Genomic DNA, 21,898 nt, shown 5'->3' with positions numbered 1-21,898 from the left:
GTTCTTCTACCACCGTGAATGTATTCTGATTTATTCTGGGAAAGTTGCTTGTGCCTGTTAAGGAAGCTGTAATATCATCTTTTACCAGGGTGATCATTGACAAAAGGAGTTTTAATATTTGCCGCTCAAACAAACGCTTGTACATAACTTAATTACCCCTTTTTATTAATTGGAAATCCCATCTTTTTACAAGTAAATATCCATTCTACTAGTTAGTCTTCAGCCTCCTTTCCCAAGCAAAAATCGAATCTACAGTGCACTGAATCTCTTGGAAACTTTATTTTATTACGCAAAGTAGTTCTTGGAACTTTAAATTCACTACTGGCTGTGACCACAGGCATTCCTTCAAATATGGCAATTTAAGCTAAATTTGGTTTTGAAGGTAAGTACTGGAAATTTAGTGTTTTTACCTTTTCTACTCTGCTTTTATAATTCGTCAATGGGTTTGGCATTTTTACTTAAAGAAATAAAATGGGTATATTTATGTAAACAGGCTACATTCGTACAAAAGTAGACTGGCCATCAGATATGATAACTTCAATATAAACAGATGAAAATTCAGGTCCTAAAATCCTACAAGAAGAAATAACGGCAGCCGTTAGACAGATGAAGAATGGAAAGGCACCGGGACTTGATGAAATTCCTGCAGAACTGCTGAAGCTATTAGATGCAGAACAAATAAAAATAATAACTGAAATATTTAATTAAATATACAAGGCAGAAAAAATCTCAGTAGAGTAACTCAAATCGGAGTTCGTACCATTGACCAAAAAAAATCAGGAGCAAACGTTTGTCAAGACTATAGGACCATAAGCCAAATGGGTCATCTGCTGAAGCTGATTTTAAAAGTCATCCACAAAAGAATTTACCGGAAATGCGAGGAATAAATAATTGCGCCCAATCAGTTTGGATTTGTGAATGCCGTTAGTAAGAGGACAGCTTTATTTAGCGTGAAGGTATTGTTTCAGAAATGTAGAGATGTCAGCTGTGATATTCTTGCATGCCTGATTGACTACAAGAAGGCTTTCGATAGAGTCAGGCACTGACTGAACACATTGTGAACAAATGATGGAAGTGCTGAAGAGGACAGTGATTGACGAAGGAGACCTAAAAATAATAGCTAGTCTGTATTGGAATCAATCAGCCATGTTCCGGTGATCAGGTCAAAATTTTAAGGGGTGTGAGACAGGGGTGCATAATTTCACCACTGATATTCAATCTATATTGGTAGCACATTTTTGAAGAGGCTCTAAAAGATATTGATAAAAACATCTCAATAAATAGAGTCAAACTTAATAACCTGCGGTATGCAGATGATACAGCAGTGTTTTAAAATACAATAGAAGGGCCACAAAACTTAATGAACAAAATAAAGGAAACAAGTAGAACATATAGACTAAATATAAACAATGTTAAAACCAAGCTAATAATCATTAGCAAGGAAAACATAACTGGAGCAAATTTGTATGTGAACCAAATGAGAATTGAACGTGTCTCACAGTACAACTACTTGGAAACTATAATCAAGGAGTCGTGGGACAATACCCAAGAGATTAAATGTCCCATCCAAAATGCAAAAAGTAGATTCTTGACTATGAGCTCTGTGTTCAAGAGCCATGACCTCACTCTAGAAACAAAAATAAGGCTCCTTAAATGTTACGTGTACCCAATGCTTCTGTACACAGTGGCAACGTGGACATTGAACGCAAAAACTGTATCAGAACTTTAAGCTTTTGAGCTATTGTTATACAGTAGGATCCTGAAGATACCATGGGCAAAAAAAGTTACCAATGAAGATGTCTACGGAGGATGAACACAACCGCGGATTTGGTTAACATCATGAAGGTCCATAAGCTGCAGTACTTGGGACATATAATGAGAAATCAAAGCAGATATGAGCTACGTCAATGCATTCTGCAAGGTAAAATTAAAGGAAAAAGGGCCTCAGGAGGAAGAAGAGTATCCTGGCGTTAACCTTAGAGCATGGCATAGAAAGACCTCAACACAGCTATTCCGCATAGCAACCAACACAGTCATCATAGCCCGAATGATCTCCAAAGTTCGGAACGAAATGGCACCGTTAGAAGAAGAAGACTGGCCAAAAGTGGATTTTGCTAACATACTTGTGATTACCAGGTTGGTCATAAGTGGGTAAATAGTGATTTTTTGGTTTTCACTTATGGCCTCCTCCATTGCTCCAAATGACATACTATGAATTATAATAAAAAATATAAAAATAAAAAGTGCCTATTTACCTTATCTAGCACTGTTCGGATACGCCGATGACTGGGCCCTCGCTACACGATGCCGAATACCAGAAACGTCTGAAGAAGTTCTGACGGCAGACGTATATACATTGGGCAAATATTTTCGCAAGTGGCGACTTCAACCAAATGCATCCAAAACAGAAGTTAGTTGCTTTCATTTGAACAATAAACTTGCTGGAAAGAAACTCAACATACAGTTTAAAAATACCACACTTACCCACAACAAAACACCGAAGTACCTGGGCGTAACACTAGACAGAACGCTATTATTTAAAGAGCATTTAACAAAAACTGCCCAAAAGTTGAGTACAAGAAATAACATTATACAGAAGCTCTGCGGTACGACCTGGGAAGCATCGGTTTCCACTCTCCGCTCTACTGCCTTAGCCCCTGTTTTCTCGACCGCTGAATATTATGCTCCAGTCTGGCTACACAGTCCACACGTAAAAAAGGTCGACAATCAGCTGCACATCACTATGAGGATGATAGCTGGTACAATTAAATCAACTTCCACCCAATGGCTTCCAGTATTAAGTCACATCCCACCTCCACATTTACGACGTAAGAGTCGACGCACTTACACGTGAATACAAAAAGATTATGAACAATATAAACCTGCCTATTCACCAAGATACCGAGGATGCACGAAAAACCCGTCTCCGTTCTAGTAAACCACCAATGAAAACGGCAAGAATGATACATGAGGAGTTCAACATCACGAATGCATGGTCCCAAGAATGGAACGAATGGCAAAATAACATGCCCTGCATTACCCACAAGCCACCAGGTTTTGATCTTCCACGCAGAATATGGTCCACCCTAAATAGGATTCGAACCAGACATGGCAGATGTGCATACATGCTACATAAATGGGGAAAGAATCCGTATCCTCAATGTGACTGTGGGGAGAACCAAACCATCGACCACATTATTCAAGAGTGTCCCTTAAGATCCTACAATGGTAGCCCTGAAGACTTCCTGTTTGCAACTTCAGAGTCAATGTGTATTTGTTCAAAATGTGTTGTAATTGTCATACGATAAATAAATAAATCTAGCACTTACTTCCAGTATAGAAAAATTATCATGTAGTATGGGATTGAAAATGATGATTAATTCTTGAGTAAATTCGCTAGTTGTGTTGGCAAGCCACACGTTGGAACACACTACCACTTAAACGTTAAAAATGAAATGAACGGATCAATTAGATAGGTTTCTATCATTGTTCTTACCTACTATGAAAGTATTTGACATCTTTAAGCGTTAAGCTTATTGGTTGATAAACGCCATGCTTATACTCTTAATAATCATAGGGAAATGGACACAGGAGGGGTAGTGTTCATAAGTGGTTCATCTACCCTACTTAATTATATTTAAATTGGCTGATCCTTATGTCTTTAATTTACTATATCTATCAAAATTAGAAAAATAGGTATTCCAGATAGTGATTAAAATATTTCATTTAATATCCTATTAAAACTGATGACAGTTTTCTCATAATTTTTACCAACTTTGCTAACTTATACTACGTTCCATTAAAACGTACATTTCCTTTAAAACTTTCCAGACGTTAAGATTATAATCTTTGTTTACATTTCCTCGAAAAGTCCCCAACTTCTTTCCTAAATACCATATTTTTGTAAAATTGTAAAACACACACAAGAAGAAAATAGAACGCTTACTAAATTATGTATTCGCGGGCAATATCACGCATGTCACGTGATAAAATCTGTATATTTAAGGTAATAAAACTAAGTATAATGAACTTAATATATTATATAAGTAAAAAAATAATATACAGTTCATCCCAAACCCTTCTTTCAGTGCGTCACAGTTTATCGAATTCTCTCTAACGCATTAAGCTAGAAGTGACAGAAAAAAACGTGAGTCTGTGATTATTATACATAGAACTTAGAAAATTATATTTCGTTCACGGGTATTTGCATATTAAAGCGAATTCTACTTACGGATATATAATTGGTCGGAGTTTAGAATACGCTAAATAGATATCCAATCAATGATGCGCATAAATATAATTTGACGCACATGGTCTCGATAGTGACAGTACTTTGACAATGTCAACTGATAAAATGATAATTGTCATTCCAGGATAGTATTTTTAGACATTTTACAGTGAAAATTTAATTTTGTATTTATTGTCATAAAAATATTTTAAATATGCCGAGATATACCGAGAATGAACAAAGACTAATATTAAAATTATTAAATTATTTTCAATTAGAAAAAGAGGCTGGGACAACTTTATTACCAGTTTCTGCCGTTCGTGAAGTAAGTTTTAAATTATTCTAAAAAATATTCACATTAGTAGTTTAATACTATACATTTTAGCCATAGTGTTTATAATAAATAATAATAAATACATAAATAAATCTTAGCTAATTAAGCACTTTCCTTGGAGTGTATAGAATAGGAATTATGACAAACTGACGTTCCAATATAATGCACAATAAAAATTTTTATACAGGACGGGACCTCTAATATGTAAATTAAAAAAAAATTGAATTCTTAAAGCTTTTACTCCACATTTTCACATTTAGCCGATTACGATCCTTCAACTGTCAGATTTAACTAAAATGCCATGCAATAATTCTCGACATTCTTAAAATCCTATATGACGTCAAAATTAGTGACGCACTGAAAGAAGGGTTTGGGACAGACTGTACTGCTCCTTACAGCGGATAATTAAATTATTATACTTCATAAATGCCGCTTCATAAAATTTTTCTTTTTGTTTAATAAAGGTATTTAATTGAGCTATAAAACATATTTTTGTGATTAATGCTATTTTACTGTGATTTTTTACATATAAACTGCATTTGAATTTCTAGAAATTTTATTGAATTTTTTGTCATACTGATATGAAGCGATCGATGAATTGACGCTTTGTGGTTATAATTTCATTAAACATTTCTTTCTCCATAAGCTTCTAAAGATTTTCTATTGGATTACCTTTTAGCAAATTGCAAGGCCAGTTTTTGCCTTGTGTCAAGGCGTCGAGTCATGCATAAACGTAAAACTCTTATTCGGGAATTACTACTAGATCTGGGGAAACATTTTTGTTTGCAGTACTCTCAAATACTGGTCCTGCCGCATTGTTCCTTTATAGAGTCTACCAGTTCTTTGACTGCTTATAATAGACTACACTATGATGCTCAGTGGCTGCTTTACTGTCCTTACAATACAATCTGCTTTGTGTTTTTGTAGGTATTTTCCTCAAAAATTCAGCTCTATTCACGAGTATACTGTAGATTAGTCTGAAATTTACACGGTAGATTAGTCCTAAATCCAAACCTGGAATAGTATTATTATTTTAGAATCGTGGACCAATTAGACGGCGTTATGGAGTAAGCTACCAACCCTCAATAGTGACAAACTGAGACAATTAAGTGTGAAATGTATTTAGGTATTATATTAATTTGATTAACAACTGCTTGAATTCTTTCATCTGATAATTTGTTTTTGCCTCCCTGCTTTAAACCTATTTGATTAGGAGCCCGACCATGAAATTTCCTTAAACCAGTGTTTACTAAAAATGTAGGTACATTTAGAGTATTTATAAATATTTCTCTACACAATTTTTTGTCATTTATTTTATAAATTCGAGAGTACTTTCTTTTTTCTACGTTTCTACCATAAGTCCTTTCTCTTTTTCAATTTTGGATATACTACTAGCAATAAAATTAGTTTTAAAATCATATGAATTTAGCGACCAAAACCTCTTAAATTCAGATTTTCGACTTTCAACAGAAATATTTTCTGCACATTTTGATATACAGTTACAATGAAAATCAGCGAACTTAGGTTGGACTTAAACACTTTTATAGTTAAAATATGGTTTATTGGTGTACATCATTATCTTTTTTTCTTTTCTAGTTTCATTGGGAATTTTTAGCTTTCTCCCTTTCTTTGGCCTTTCTTCCTGTTTAACTTCATAATGGGGATCTGCCAATGAGCAAACAATTTTCTATAAAATTTTTCATAGAAATATTGTCGCATAATATATCCAGTGTAGAAACACCAAGAGATGCAACAGATGTAAGAGTTATTACAACATTATTTTCAGAGACTGTGCCTTGAGGCGTGAAAGGCACAAAATTTGTCTCATTTAATAAGGATAGCAAAGGTGTGGCAGTTATTGAATCAGCATGATAACTTAAAGGTAGTGTGTTCTCAGATGTGTTGATTTAAACAGCACCATTTGGTGTTATGTTATATGCATAGTGTTATAAAAGGTCTGGTTAGAAGACTTCAATATTTCATTTCTTGTAATATATTTACTCCTAAAGACAATAGAGGTAGCCACAAGACAAGCGAGTACAAAAAAACCATCAGAGGAAATTTTGAAGTTATTTTACAAATGTATCAAATAAAGGTTTCATATGTAGTGTATTGGCCAGTTTTCAAGCATGAGTACAATCTCAAGTTTAGTCTCCCACGAACTGTGCTCTGTTATAACTATCACATGTGCCACATGTGATAGTTATAAACTATAAGTTTAGTTGACAAATGTAAAACAAGCAAACGTAATTAAAACTGAGCATAAACTACATTTGAAGAAGGTTAAAAAAACTTACTGAAATAAGAAAAATAAACTGAATCAATTTGCCCAACAAAATAGAATAATTTTGCTCACCTTTGATTATATGCAAAACCTTACTTTACCACACATACGTACTAGTGATGTTTTTTATTGTCGCCAGATGTGGATGTTTGTATTTGGGATTCATGATGTTGGATCGTTTTAAACAGTTATCTAGAAACAGATGAAACAAAAAAAAAGACCAAAACAATGTTACAATATTATTACCCAGATATTTAAATCACAATGTAATCTATTTCAGAAATTTAGTATTGATAAATGACAGATGCTCAGGACAAAACAAAAATTATGTTATGGTTTTTTTCTTTACCGCTGTGTACATTATATTGGTCTGTTTAACTACATTAAATGTGTTACTTATTAGCGGTTATATATATTTACTCAATTACCAAAATTTTAGTCTAATTGATACCAAGAAAAGAAAGTGTACTGCTGACATTCCAGAAGATTGGAACAATATAATGAAAAATACTCGGATACACCTATCTCCACAAAAAGTTAACACAATTACACAAAATTAAAAGAAGTTGTTGAAACTAATTTTTTACGTCAAAGTAAATCAGCTATGAAGTTAAAAGAAGTTACTATGATTAAAACAAGTAAGGAATTTACATATGTATTACTTAGATATACAGTTTCAGGTCCCTGGTACAGGATCAACATAGGAAACAAACGGAAGTTGCCCGAAGAATTGAAACAACTATATGAGTTTTCACTGCCACTGAATCCTTCTAAAGTTAAGAATTTGTAGAAGTTAAAGAAGTATGCATCAAATTCAGTTAGTTAGGAATTTGATTCTTTGAATTCAAATTCAGCTGCCCAAAAAATAATATCTGCCGATGATATTGACAGCGAGGACAACAGTAGTGGCACATAAGATAAAACTTTAATAACCTTTACATTAATTACTTTAATTCACTGTGCATTTCATGAATAAATATATTTTATAGATATTTAACCAACAAGTGTATTAATAAGGCGATTAACAATTGAGATATTTTAACGCGTGAGCGAAGCGAGCGCGTTAATGTTCGAGATTGTTAATCGCCATTTTAATTCACGAGTTCGTTACAAAACTTTTCCGTCGACCGTACTTTTCAGAAATAAAGATATCTTAGTTTAAATATTTATTTACTTCACGATAAACAACAATTTTTTCAGCATTCATTGACTTTATTCAAAGTTTCCTTAGTGGTAGTTTTATTATAGTAAACATTAATATTCGAAATGGTACAATTACTGAAATTAAAGCAAGATATTGATAAATGATTATCTGCTGTATAGCATTTTGACAAATTTATATTTAAGTCTTCTTGGACCTCTGTAAATTCTGTGATAGAAGAAGTTAAATTCTGGTGGAGTTAAATTAAATTCTTCATCAATATCCATCTTTTGATTTTTCAAATACACAGAATTTTAAACAATAAAGTAAATGACATACAATGACAGATAGTACTAATAGCGGCTACTTCATTTTAAATTAATTTTTTAGTGGGAATGTGGGAATATAAATAGGTATATATTTGGTTGCCTTCACCACAGGTCACTGCCAATCACAGAGCTTATAATTAATTTATGCAAGCAATGTATGTTGTGTTGCCTATAATGAAATCGATCATTAATAGAAAATCATTCATTAATAGGGGTCATTAATCAATGATTTTGAGGGTGTTAAAATTGATCAAAAATTCACGGTCGACGGAAAAAATTATTAATAATGTAGTGTTTGAGATTTTTTACAGGTACAACATATTAGTTTAGCACAAAAACTACGTAATGTAACAAAATTTAAAAAAAAGTACAGCTAGTTCCTAAAAAAACTTATACGACTCAGAGTAAGATTTAATCATTTTGAGCAGTGTATTTGATTGGTAAGACATTATAAACTAATTGCAGATAACGAAAGTAAAAGCCTAGATTTAATAACAGCACTATTCAATAAGATATATGACACAGGTAAAATACCAACAGACTGGCTAAAATCAACATTCGTAGCATTACCAAAAAAATCGAATTCCTCACAATGCGATGATTATCGAATATTAAGCTTGATGTCTCATGTCCTTAAAACTTTTCTCAGAATTATCCATACACGAATTTACAAGAAGTGCGAGTTCCAGATGAGTGACACTCAATTCGGATTTCGAAACGGATTGGGAACACGAGAGGCTCTTTTTGCTTTAAATGTGTGAACGCAACGATGCAGAGACATAAATGTAGATGTATATGCATGTTTTATTGACTATCGAAAAGCATTTGACTGCGTTAACCATCAAAAGATGATCGAAATTCTGAGAACAACTGGAGTTGACGAACAAGACTTGCGAATTATCTCAGAACTATACTGGCACCAAACGGCAACAATTGAAATAGAGCACACAACATCCGAAGACATACAAATCCGACGAGGAGTGAGACAGGGTTGCGTCTTATCACCGGTACTCTTTAATTTGTATCGGAGTCTATATTCAGAGAAGCATTAGACGAGGTCCAAGGCGGAATTAAGATTAACGGAATCAGCATAGACAACATCAGATATGCTGATGATACCGTCTTAATAGCAAGCAACGCACAAGAACTACAAAATATAATAAATGCGGTAGTTCACCACAGCGAAATGTTCGGTTTACATCTAAACGTTTTCAAAACTAAAACTTTAGTATTTTCAAAGACACCAATAAACGTAAAGTTGTATGCCAAGGGTCAAATAATAGAACAGGTAAATTCCATAAAATATTTGGGAACAAATATCAATAGTCAGTGTAATCCAAAAAAAGAAATCCTATCAAGAATCGAACAAGCAAGGAAAACATTCATGAGCGTTAAAACATTTTTCACAAGATCAGACCTTAGTCTACAGCTTAGAATCCGAATGACCAGATGTTACGTTTTTTCTATCTTACTGTATGGCTGTGAAAGTTGGACAATGGACTCTGAAATAGAAAAAAGAATAGATGCCTTTGAGATGTATATATACAGACGAATGTTGAGGATTCCATGGGTACAAAGAGTTACTAATGTTGAGGTACTTCGTCGCATGTGTAAACAAAAAGAATTACTAAGAATAATCAAAGAGAGGAAAATGCAATACTTGGGTCATGTGCTGAGAGGCGAAAGATATGAATTACTTTAAGTTATACTGGAAGGAAAAGTACAGGGCAAAAGATCAGTAGGAAGACGCCAGAGCTCGTGGCTGAAAGACCTAAGGAGATGGTTCGACCGCTCATCTGCAGAGATCTTTCGCGCAGCAGTTTCCAAAACTACAATTGCCATTTGGATCGCCAACCTTCGAAAGGAGACGGCGCAATGAGAAGAAGAAGAAATTTTGAAATTATTTTATATTCCTGCATTTTATAAAGAGTATATAAATAATATTTTTTGCGTAAAATATGGTTATTGTTATTATTTTTATTATTATTAAGAAATAAAATAAACGATGTGACTCAACAATATATTAAAGAAAGAATTGAAACAAAATTAAAAGATAACTGGGGACTATCAGAGGCAGCAAAACATTTTAACATAAGCACAACTCCAGTTTTTCTATTAATAAAAAATGGAGAGACCCAGAAACTCTCGAAAAAAAGCGAGAGCCTGAAAAACCAAAACTATACTTAATTTAGGTATGTAAAAATAAAACTAATATTTTGTAATATATCCATCAGCATTGATAACAGCTTGTAGTATTCGGTCCATCTGCGTGAAAGGAACTATGAAATTGTCTTCTTGTCCACAGAGCTCTTCCCAAACCTGTTGTATACCGTGCCACAGAGTTTTCAACATTTTAAGGTATAAAATTACGCCGATACAACCGTTTTATAATAACCCCCCACACGTTCTCGATTGGGTTTAAATCTGGACTGTAGCTAGGCCATGGTATGTCGCCATGTGGTTACACATTGAAACAAATGCACTATAAATAATATCATTAACATTTTCGCTTCTTTCATAAAAATTAGCTTTCAATCATTAGTAAAGTTATCTCCTAACTATTTCTGCAAAAATCTGAATGTCACCGCCCACATCCATCTCAAAACAGATCCGACCTTGTCTAATAGTTCACTTCATAGATATACTACACTTTGCAATACTATGCACTAATTAATAAAAACAGATTTAGAATGTTCTTAAACCAATCTGAAAAATAAACTGAACTGCTCTATATTCATATTCTTAAAAAAATTGTTTTTAAAAAGCACCTTTCTGCATGATATTAATGTTTCAGGATATCGAGACGTTCGATTTGGAAGATTTCAAGTACAACTCAGTCAACATAACTGCTTTTAGAATCGTTGATGTGGAGCATCCGAAAGTCAAAGAAACATTGGAGGTTATGGAAAAGTTTCAACCGATTGGCCATGCAATTCTCAACAGAAGTGGAGTTATTCAGGTATGAGACGGTATATGGATTTGCTTTTAGTTCAGCGTAGAGCTAAGTTAAAGTTTGAATTATTCCAAAAATGTCTGTCTTTAAATCGAGAAAATGCTTTTTATAATGTATATATGATATATATCGTATATTTATATATTTCAGTAGTATGCAATATACTTTGAACTTTTTTATTTATTTAATAATAAAAAAATTAAATTGTAATTGAACAAGTTATAAATTATTAAAATGAAACAATAAACTGTAATCTACTCTAATTTACATGTTTTTATTATTATTAATTAAGATTAGGATGTGTGTAAAGCCCGGGGCTTAAAGTTTATGATATTTCATCATACAATACAACAATATTTCTAGACTATATTACTATTAACAGATTATAATACTACTGCTATATTCTATAATAATTAATCTACTTGGTGTACTACTACTAATGTAATAGTCTAATCAGACTTTTACTCTACAAATTATTATAATTGTCCTCCATTTTCTTCTACTGTAAGCAACGTTATTCCAGGGCCCTGATTCTATTTCATTTCGATGTTGAAATTTAAAAGCGACTACGCCATGACAGTCGCAATCGCTAGCGATTCCCATTCATTTCGATTGTAGTTAAAACTGGGGATATTTACTTCATCATTTTGACACTGCTGAAAATTTGGGTTGGCCCTCTTGTTTATTGGCTGCACGCTGCACTACGCTTGTTGAATGTTTGTTTTGTTTACGTTACGTGAACGTCTTTTTTTTTTCTTGTTTGAGTTATTAAATCATAAATAGTGGACATTCGCAATTATATTTTGAATTAAAAGAAAAAATGGTAAGGAAAGAAAAAAGGCGATGTGGGAGATCCCTAAGTTATAACCACAAAGGTTAATATAGGCACTAAGATTTGACTTAGGTAGTGGTTATATTCTCATATATTTTTAAATTTATCGCAGCTTAGTAATATACTTGCCCTAAACTTTTTGGCTATCCTAGAGGCATAAACACCCTCTTCCAAATAGGGTTCTAATACCCTTATCAAATAATTTGCAGCTTGTTTATTAAGCCGGAATTGCTGCCTAAATTGAACATCACTTAGTGAAAAAGGATTTTGAGTATCCCGTAACATTCTTCTTATCCTTCGTTGTGAGCGTCGGATATCTATCCTCTCTAATTCCTCCAAAACCAGCAAATGTATGTAAAACACAGCCATATTAATACTTTTTGCCTCAGTTTTCCTTGCAAGAATCAAAACACAGCACCGCCTATCTAAACTGAACCCAAGTTCACTTCTCCCAGTCCAGCCAGTCGTGTTAGATTAATTTCGACTCGAAATGAAATTTCAACCACTTTCTTGAAGTTGAAATTAATTTCGATAAATCGAAAATTAGTGACGTCGTTTGGTTAGTTCAGCTGAAATCCACAAGGTTCGCAAAGTCGCATTTCGACGTCGCCATATTAATTTCGACATGTTTTGAGTCAAAATCTCAATTAGAATGAAGGCCCAGTTATATACACTACAACAACGAAAATGACCCTTTAAATAACCCAGACCAAGAATCAAAATAAGATTAAAACTATTATGCAATTAGAAATTAAAAATGTCCTCGTTTAAATGAATTTTTCAATAGAGAATCCGTTTATAGTATCCATATGAACGGATACTACAATAACTTACCGATTTAAAAAATTCTAGAGTCAGAGTATTCACCAGATATTATTTGTGTTCAAAAAACGAATCTTAAGGACAACCAAGAATCTTGTTTGTATAATTTTAATAAAGTAAAAAAAAAATAGAGAACAAGCTGCGGTGTGACAATTCTTGTAAATGGAAATTTAATTGCAAGTAGGCTACCCCATATATATAACAAGCGAGTCTTCTACAGCTGGCGCTGCTTCTCGCATCCTAATTTCCAGCGTTTTCTGTCGAAGCAATCTTCAGTTGTTACATCTCTGGCGGTCATTGCATCGTCGACATCGTCTCTTCAGGATCGTCTTGGTCTACCTCGTTTTCTTCTAGTTGGCGGAGTCCATTCTTCTATTTTTTTTGGCCATCTATTTTTAGGCATTCTCTGAAGGTGTCCATACCAGTTAAGTCTTTTGGCTTCGATTGTGTCTATTATGTCTAGATCGATTTCCATTTCTCTCCGAATATCTTCGTTTCTCACCCTATCAAGTCTAGTGAGCTGGCAACATCGTCTCCAGTAGTTCATTTCCATGGCCTTAATTTTTGATTTATTTCTTTGGTTTATTTCCCAGAGTTCGCCGCCGTAAGCCCAATACTTTCTATTATTGTTTTATAGATTCTTCTTTTATTTTCTTTTGGGATTTTTTTATTCCATAATAGTCCGTGTAGCTGTCTGGTGGCTGATCTTGCTTGGCCAATCCTGGAGTGTATTTCTTCGCTACTTCCTGCTTTTGATGTTATTTGGACTCCCAAGTATTTGAAATTGTCTGTTGGTTTTATAGTTCCCATTTCGATTTGTAGGCTTTCTGGTTTTTCTCCTACAACTAAGTACTCAGTTTTTTGTATATTAATTGTGAGGCCCCATTTGGTATACTCATCTTCCAGTTTTCTAAGCATGTAGGCTACATCACTCTCGTCTTCAGCTAGAATGGCTTGGTCGTCAGCGAAGTGTATCGTGTACAATCTATCATCTCCGATTGGGATGCCCATATTGCAGCACTTTCTTCTCCACACTGAGAGTGCCTCATTTAGATATATTTTGAAGAGTGTAGGTGCTATGCAGCAGCCTTGCTTTAGGCCCTTACTAATAGGAATTTCTCTAGTTAATCTATTTCCAGTTTTAATGTTTGCCGTCATATTTTTGTAGAGCTGTTGTACTGCTTGTATATTTTTTTTGCTTATTCCTTGTTTTTCCATTGCTACCCAAAGCATTGAAAGTGGTACACTATCGTATGCCTTTGTCAGATCTATAAAGACTATATGAGTTGAAAGGTTGTGGGCTAATCTTTTCTCGATAACTTACTTTAGAGAGAATATACTGTCCATACAGGATCTGCCTGCACGAAAGCCATTCTGTTCTTCAACATCTGTCATCTCTTTTTCAATTTTGTTTTTTATTATTTTTCCATACAGTCTTGAGAGTGAATTTATGACACTTAGCCCCCTGTAGTTTGAACAATTCTTTCTATCTCCTTTTTTGTAGATGTTGTTAATATGTGCTTTTGTCCACTCCGGTGGTAAGTCGTGTCCATTATAGAATAAGGTGAAGACATACGCCAGTAATTCCCGTAATACTTGTGGGCTATGTTTTAATAATTCATTTGGTATACCTTGTGGTCCGCATGACTTCCGATTTCTTAGAGTTTGTATTTCATTCTCGACTTCCTGTACTGTTATTTCATCGTCTTCACTGAATTCCAGTTCATATGTTGTTGAAGTGATGTTCGTGAATTGAGGTCTTGTTTCAGTCAAAAGTTGTGAGTAGTGTTCGATTCAAGATCTTTTTTCTATTAAATCTATTCTACTCGTTTCTTTTCTGTTTGTTCTCAGATTTTTTACCGTTTTCCATGCTTCTCTTGATCTTGTTGACCCTATATATTTGTTGAGTTCTTCGCATTTACTTTCCGGAGGAAATATTTTTTGCTTTAGTTACTAAATTTTTTACTTCTCTGTTTGATCTTGCATATGTTCGTTTATCATCTGGATCATTTGTTTGTAGCCACTTTTGATATGCTTGTTTTTTGTTGTGTACTGCATTGGCGATGTCATTTGTCCACCACAATGGAGTATTCTTTTTGTTCTTTTGGATTGTGCCGAGCGCTTCGTAAGCTGCTTCATTGATTTTATTGATTATCTCTTTATAGGTATTCTGAGCTGAGGAGTGGATCAGGTTTGCCAATTTTTGGCTGAGTCGCAGCTTATATAAGAATGATGTCGAGTCGTTTTGCAGTGCATCAATATTGTATTTAGGTAGATTCGATTTCAGGGGTTTTGATTGAGCTAGTTGGTTGTCATTTTGATGTTGTAGCCGAAGTCGATACTGTAGGTAACATTTTGATCTTACCATATAGTGGTCAGTTCCGCACTGCGGTCCTCTTAATACTCTTATGTCTTTAACTTGTATGTGTGTTTCTTGTTTTGTGATGGCATAATCTATAATTGACTTTGTGTTTCTCGTTGGTTGAACCCAGGTGTACTTATGTATGTTTTTATGTTGGTAGAATCCGTTTAGGAGTAGAGATGTTCAGAGAGTGCTGTTTACAGAATTCGATTAAGTGTTCCCCATTTTCATTTGTTTTAGCGTCACCATATTTTCCTACGACTTTGTCATTTGTTTTTGTTCCTGTCCAAGCATTAAAATCTCCCAACAACACAATTTCTTTGCGGCTATTTATACTTTCAATGAGTTCCGATAAGGTTTCGTAGAATATTTGTTTAGCTGCTTTTGATGCATTTTCTGACGGAGCATATATTCCAGTATATAGTACCTATATTCCAGTATATAGTAGGCTACCCCAATAAACACATTTATAAGCAGTAGCCCTTTTTCTAAAAAGGATCACAAAAATAAATATTTGTATTATTTACTTACCCTCTGGACAACCAATTAATAAACAGTATCTTTTTAACCTCGTGAGACTGACTTACCTTCTCCATGTATTTTAACTGGTTATTTTAATGATAACAACAGTATTTGGGGTTTCACTGGTTACAACTGTTCCCGGAATAGCATAAGACGGCCCATGGTGATATTCTACACGTTATTAAATGTTTCAGGAGTCAATACTTAGACGATATATAAATCAAACAACGGATATCCAAATATAAGGCGACGACATTTTTTAAAAGATTTAGTAAACGCATTGGTTCATCCACTTTTCAAAAGGACAGTAACTTAAAGTGATGCACCGGAAAATCAAAAAATGCCATTAGCTGCTGGAAGGTGCATCTACTGCGGCTGGAGAAAGAATAGAAAAACTTGTTTTTTCTGCTACAAATGTAATGCAATTATGTATTTAGAGCATATCACAGGTGTATGTCAATACTGTAGGAAACTACAGTAAAAATATATGGTTTTGTTTTTTGTAGCTATTTATTGCTATTTATTTACCAATTTGTAAATTTGTTTGTTGCGTTAAATTTTTTTAATTTAATAAGGAAAAATTAATACGAGTAAACATAACATTTTTCGTATAAAAATCGTATCTCTTTCTATCTAAAAATCCTCTATTTCCATTTTTTAGACCCACCTGGTCTATGATACCGAGACAATGAAACTATTAAGAAATTAAAGCGCCACTACCCGAAGGTTAACCTTAAAAATTGATAAATTTGCAAATTTATTGCGTTATGCATTATTTTGTCCACAAAATGTTAAAGTTTTATAAAAAAGACACTAATAAAATTTGTAGCAAACAAAATGTACTTTGACTTTGACACTGTGTGTCAAATCGGCCACTGTTTCATAATAAAATTAGTGATATCCCGTAATTCGCTCTGTAATTGATAGTATAATGTTTTGTAGTAATCGAAGACCCAAGTATAACTACGTATTTGCTATTTAATTAAATTACATTGCGATTCTATCAGGTATCTTACCAATTACGTCGTTTATGGCAAGTTTCGTCAATCCAGTAGCGATTTATTGATTGGTCGACAATGGTCTTTGAAATTGGAAATCGTAAGAGATTGTTTGGGGATAGAAACTTCTCAAGAGGAGAGTATTTGAAACTTAATACATTCCCAACGTGTTCTATTACTGTTATAGGCGCATGCCTCTCTTGAAATACTTAATGTATTAAACTTAATAAACTATAAACTTAATAACCATACTTGTATTTAAACTCTAATTACTCTAGTAGCTATGTTGTTGGAATATTCGGCAACGTACCGCAAGATTAACATACTTATACATGTAAAATACTAATTTAAATATAAAATATAGCCGTTTAAGTCTTCTTTTTCTTCTTGTGCCACTGCTATCGGAGATTGGAAATCATCAAGGCTATCCTGACCTTCTTTACAGCTGACCTGAAGAGTTCATTAGTGGTACAGCCAAACCACTCTCTCAAATTACGCAGCCATGACATTCTTCTACGGCCTGGATTCCGTTTTCCTTCTATTTTTCCTTACATTATATTTTAAAATAATGCGTATTTATGTCGTCTCATCACGTGATCCAAATATTCGAGTTTTCTTCGTTTGATCGTTGACAAAACTTCTGGGTCTTTTCCTATCCTTTGCATTACTTCAAATTTGTAACTCTTTCAACCCAACTTATCTTCAGCATTCGACGGTAGCACCACATCTCGAAACTTTTAATATTTTTTATATTGTTCTGATTGAGAGTCCAGGCCTCGACACCATATAATAGCGTGTTAAATACGTAGGCCCTTAGCATTCTTAATCGGAGAGGGGTGCTTATATCTCTGTTGCGGAAGAATTTTCTCATCTTTATGAAAGTGGCCCTAGCAATAAGGTCACTTTCCTAATAGTCTTTTTATTTCATTGTTTTGGTCTCCAGTTTCGTTTATTGAAGTACCCAAGTATTTGTAACTTGATACTTTTTCAATTTGAATGCCGTTTATACTAATATGTGTTGGTTGTGTCATGTTCTTATTGAAGGCCATATACTTAGTTTTTTTTTTTTTTTTTTTTTTTTTTTTTTTTTTTTTTTTTTTTTTTTTTTTTTTTTTTTTTTTTTTTTTTTTTTTTGATACCGATGCTCCTCCTCCTCAGTCCTAATCCCTTTTGGGATGTGGTGACACCACCTTATTATTGATACTTATGCCATAATTGTTGCAGGCAATATTTATATTTCGTAACTAATCGTTGTAATTCTTCTACTGTTCTTGCAACTAGTACAGTGTCGTCTGCATATCGAATATTATTTACAACCTCTCCATTGATTACGATTCCTCCTTTGTTTACTTGCTAAAGGGTTTCCTGGCAGATACTTTCACTATAAACATTAAATAGCAGCGGCGACAAAATGCATCCCTGTCGTACTCCTCTACGTATTTCTATTGCTTGTGATATCTCATTTTCTATTTTGATGTTAGCTTTCTGATTCCAATATAGATTAAGACTTATTCGCAGGTCTTTATTATCTATGTCCTTTCTTTCAAGAATGTCTTTTAGCTTATCATGGCGTACTCTGTCAAACGCTTTTTCAAAATGGATAAGACATGCATGTTCTTCCTGATTAACGTCTAGGTATCTTTGTGTCTCTTCCAGGACTGTGTAATGACCTTGTCGAGGTGGAAGGGCTCAGTAATTGGTCTTGGTCCCTCTTTTGTGGGAGTTATCCCGGGGAGCACGACTAATGAAGCTAAGTTCAGTCCAAACGCGAACAGCGTCCGGTGACTGTGCACCGGGTGAGCGCCGGACACCGCCGCCGGACGCTGGAGGGAGCGGCAACCAGATCCAAGTGCTGCTCCTTTCTCCCACATTATCATTTATTTGCTGTCAATCATCTACATCGTTTTAATACCTGTTAATTTTTTTTTCCTTATCCTTTCCCTAGGAGAATACCTGCACACACCAAAAACCGATGGAGAAAACCAGCGAAAAAAACCCGGAAGCTAAGGTGTTAGATACCGTGCCGAAGGATGCATGGCCATACGATACGTGGTCTCGAACGGTTCCCTTGGGGTACCTGGCGACCCCCCATTGTATTTAGTCCTACCTCCACAAGCGGGGCTCTGTGGGGGCCGAACTATATTTCCCTAGCTACTCGTGGGATATATATGTCAAATCCAACGTCAAGTACAAAAAAAACCGCGTGCGACCCGGGCGGTAATCCGGGAAGACCAGACCAAGCCAGGAGGAGAACGAATTCTCTCCCTGACGTGCGAAATTACCTTAAAAGAAAGGCCTCCCCAAGGAGCAGCGATAGCCACAAGAAACGGACTTGCAGTCAAGCCAACGAATTGATAGACTTCCTAGACGATGTAAGCAGAAATCTAGATTCATTCATGAATCTACTAAAAGAATATCCTAACATCCCTAAACCGGTAAAGGAGATATGCCGGCTGATGCATAAAAGACAATCCATGCAACAGATGCAGCACATAAGACAATGGCTACAAGAACGCTCCACGGAGCCTGTGGATAAGATGTACATAGAAGCTGACATACAGACAGATATATGTCTCGACCTTGAGACGAAAAAAGACAGACTGCCAAAAGCCGCTACAGCGGAGATTGGTACGCAAACGGATGCCTGGCATGGTCCTTCAAGGCCCGTTGGGCTGGCGAGCCTCGAAGGAGTCAGTACTTATGCCGACTTCCAGAGGAATGTCCAGCGCGATTGGCCGGAGAGCCTTTACAGGCAGACAGAGATCACAATAGGGAACCCCGTCGAGTCCCAATGTAATGTGAAGGTCGTTATACTGGAAAATACGGACCTATCCATGACCCACAGCGTCCAGCGGCTATACAGGGATAAATTCCCTGAATTAGCTGGCCTTGAAGAGAATTTTGAAGTGCTGGAACAGACAACAACAATACGAAAGGGCGCAGACAGACACACCAAATCTCAGAAGATTTTAAAAATTAGAACGGCTGGCACGCAAGAAGATATGTGGCATATCCTAGAACGTGTCAGAGAGGAGGCCTTCCCAAATGCCTCTGTGGCCTTACACCACGTGAGTTTTATGTCAGTTGGAGATTTGAGGAAGATGGCAGAGGTTATCTTTAAAGCGACTAGCAACATGGTACAAGTACATACTACTGCCACAAGAAAGGACAGGCCGACCTACGGCTTCATCGTGTCGAAAAAAGACACAAGCTACACCCAACTCCTAGAGGGGGTACAGGATGCCGTGGGCAAGACAAATGCTATTCAGGCAATCCGTAGCCTCCGGAGTACTAGGGATGGTAAGTTACTTATCACCCTAGATAAGGACCCAGATGCCGTCAAGGCAATAAAGACTGCCATCGCGTCCAAAGATAGCGGCTTCAAGGCAAGACAACTGGGACAAGATAGGTCCACGGTTATACATGTCAGAGGTATGACCGCGAATACAAACACAGAGACATTGCAAAATGCACTGTCTGTAGTGATAGGCAAGTGGGAAAAGGACTTCCTGATTAAAAGTCTAAGAAAGATGCGAGGGGACACGCTGGCAGCCACGGTTGTTCTGTCTACCGAGGCAGCCAAAAGAGTGTTGGAGATAGGACACATTAAAGTGGGCCTTGCTAGATGCGAGGTCGAAAAAAGATACGTAGTTAGGAGATGTCAACGGTGCTGGTCGTACACACATGACATCTCAAAGTGCGACGGTCCTGACCGTATTGGCCTCTGTCTTAAGTGCGGAAAGAAGGACTGTAAGGAGAAGGACACATGCAGAAATGAGGAGTGGTGTGTTCTCTGCAAAGAGGGGCACCACATTGGAACCGCGCGGTGCCGAGAATTTAGTGGCGCTCTCCAAAGGGCGCGACTAGCCGACAAGACGCGCGCAAAAGAACTAACAGAAAGCGTGCCCGCTAAACCGCCATCGACACCCTTTCCCCAACCGATAGTTGAAGACATCGCACGGGCGAAAAATGACATACCTTCGACATCTGCGCCAAATCCTGATGACGATACTATAGATGACGACGTTTTTCGTAAGGCTAAGTTCCCCTCATTAATGGAGGAATTCGAGAGTATGTGTGCCGAGGTAGTGGAAATGGCTAGCAACATAGCGGAAAACAAAAACAACAATCCCGTCCCCGACACTGAAGGACCGCAGATGTCTGGACTATCTCCGGACAACACTCTGCGAAAAATACTCAGTTGATCCCCGATAACTCTCATCCTAGTGACCTAGAAGAGCTAGTTGTAACGACTTGAAATGGCTTCGATCCAGACAAAAGGACTTAGAATACTGCAGGTGAACATCGGAAGGGCAAAGGTGGCACACGACCTGATTTACTCAAAAGCCCTGCAAATTGACGCAGATATCATCATAGTCCCAGAACCGAATAAAAATATCTCAAAAAAAATTGGTTGGATCTCCGATAACAGAGCAGACGTTGCTGTATTTTTGGTAAACAACAAAGTGTGCATAAACAAAATTACCAAAAAAGAGGGATTTCTAAAGATAAAAATAAACGAACTAGCAATCATAGCCTGTTATATCTCACCTAATATAACCATGACACAATATGCTGAGCGGGTTGAAAAAATCATTGAGGCGTCACAGGGAGAAACAACATACATAATTGCTGGTGATATAAACGCCAAATCTATTCTTTGGGGGTCCCCAAAAAATGACAAAAGAGGAGAAATTTGGAACGAATGGATCTCCTCCGCAAACCTGACTGTGCTAAACAATGGTAAACCCACATTCGAAAGAGGTGAGTCGCGAAGTCACATAGACATTACACTAGCAACCAACAACTGCGCTAAGAAGATCTCGGGATGGGATGTGCTTGATGATAACATCTTTACGTTTCACAAGTACATCTCATACGAAGTCGGCATTAAGGTCACAACCAGGCACGGCAGGAAATTACTCGAGTTCGATAAGAACAAATTCAGGAATCAGATACGGAACTTACAAGAAGAAACTACCAACTTTAATAACTTTAGAGACAACATAATAAAAGCACACAAAGCGAGCAGCAAAAGCAAACATGTCACATACACAATACCATACTGGTGGAATGAAAACATTCACCAAAAG

The 21,898-nt window shown here is 35.8% G+C and overlaps 1 protein-coding gene across 1 annotated transcript in view; it reads left to right on the top strand.

Moving 5' to 3' along the window:
• Positions 1–21,898, top strand: part of LOC140446295 (glutamate receptor ionotropic, kainate 2) — a 429,700-nt gene that overhangs the window by 150,069 nt on the left and 257,733 nt on the right. Inside the window, exon 6 of the mRNA XM_072538832.1 lies at positions 11,111–11,275. Coding sequence (XP_072394933.1) covers positions 11,111–11,275 — 165 coding nt within the window. The remainder of the gene's footprint in view (positions 1–11,110; positions 11,276–21,898) is intronic.

This window comes from Diabrotica undecimpunctata, chromosome 7 (assembly GCF_040954645.1).
Source record: "Diabrotica undecimpunctata isolate CICGRU chromosome 7, icDiaUnde3, whole genome shotgun sequence".
In the NCBI taxonomy this organism is placed as follows: Eukaryota; Metazoa; Arthropoda; class Insecta; order Coleoptera; family Chrysomelidae; genus Diabrotica; species Diabrotica undecimpunctata.
Note: the sequence above shows the minus strand (reverse complement) of the source record. Positions and strands in the feature narration are given on the sequence as shown.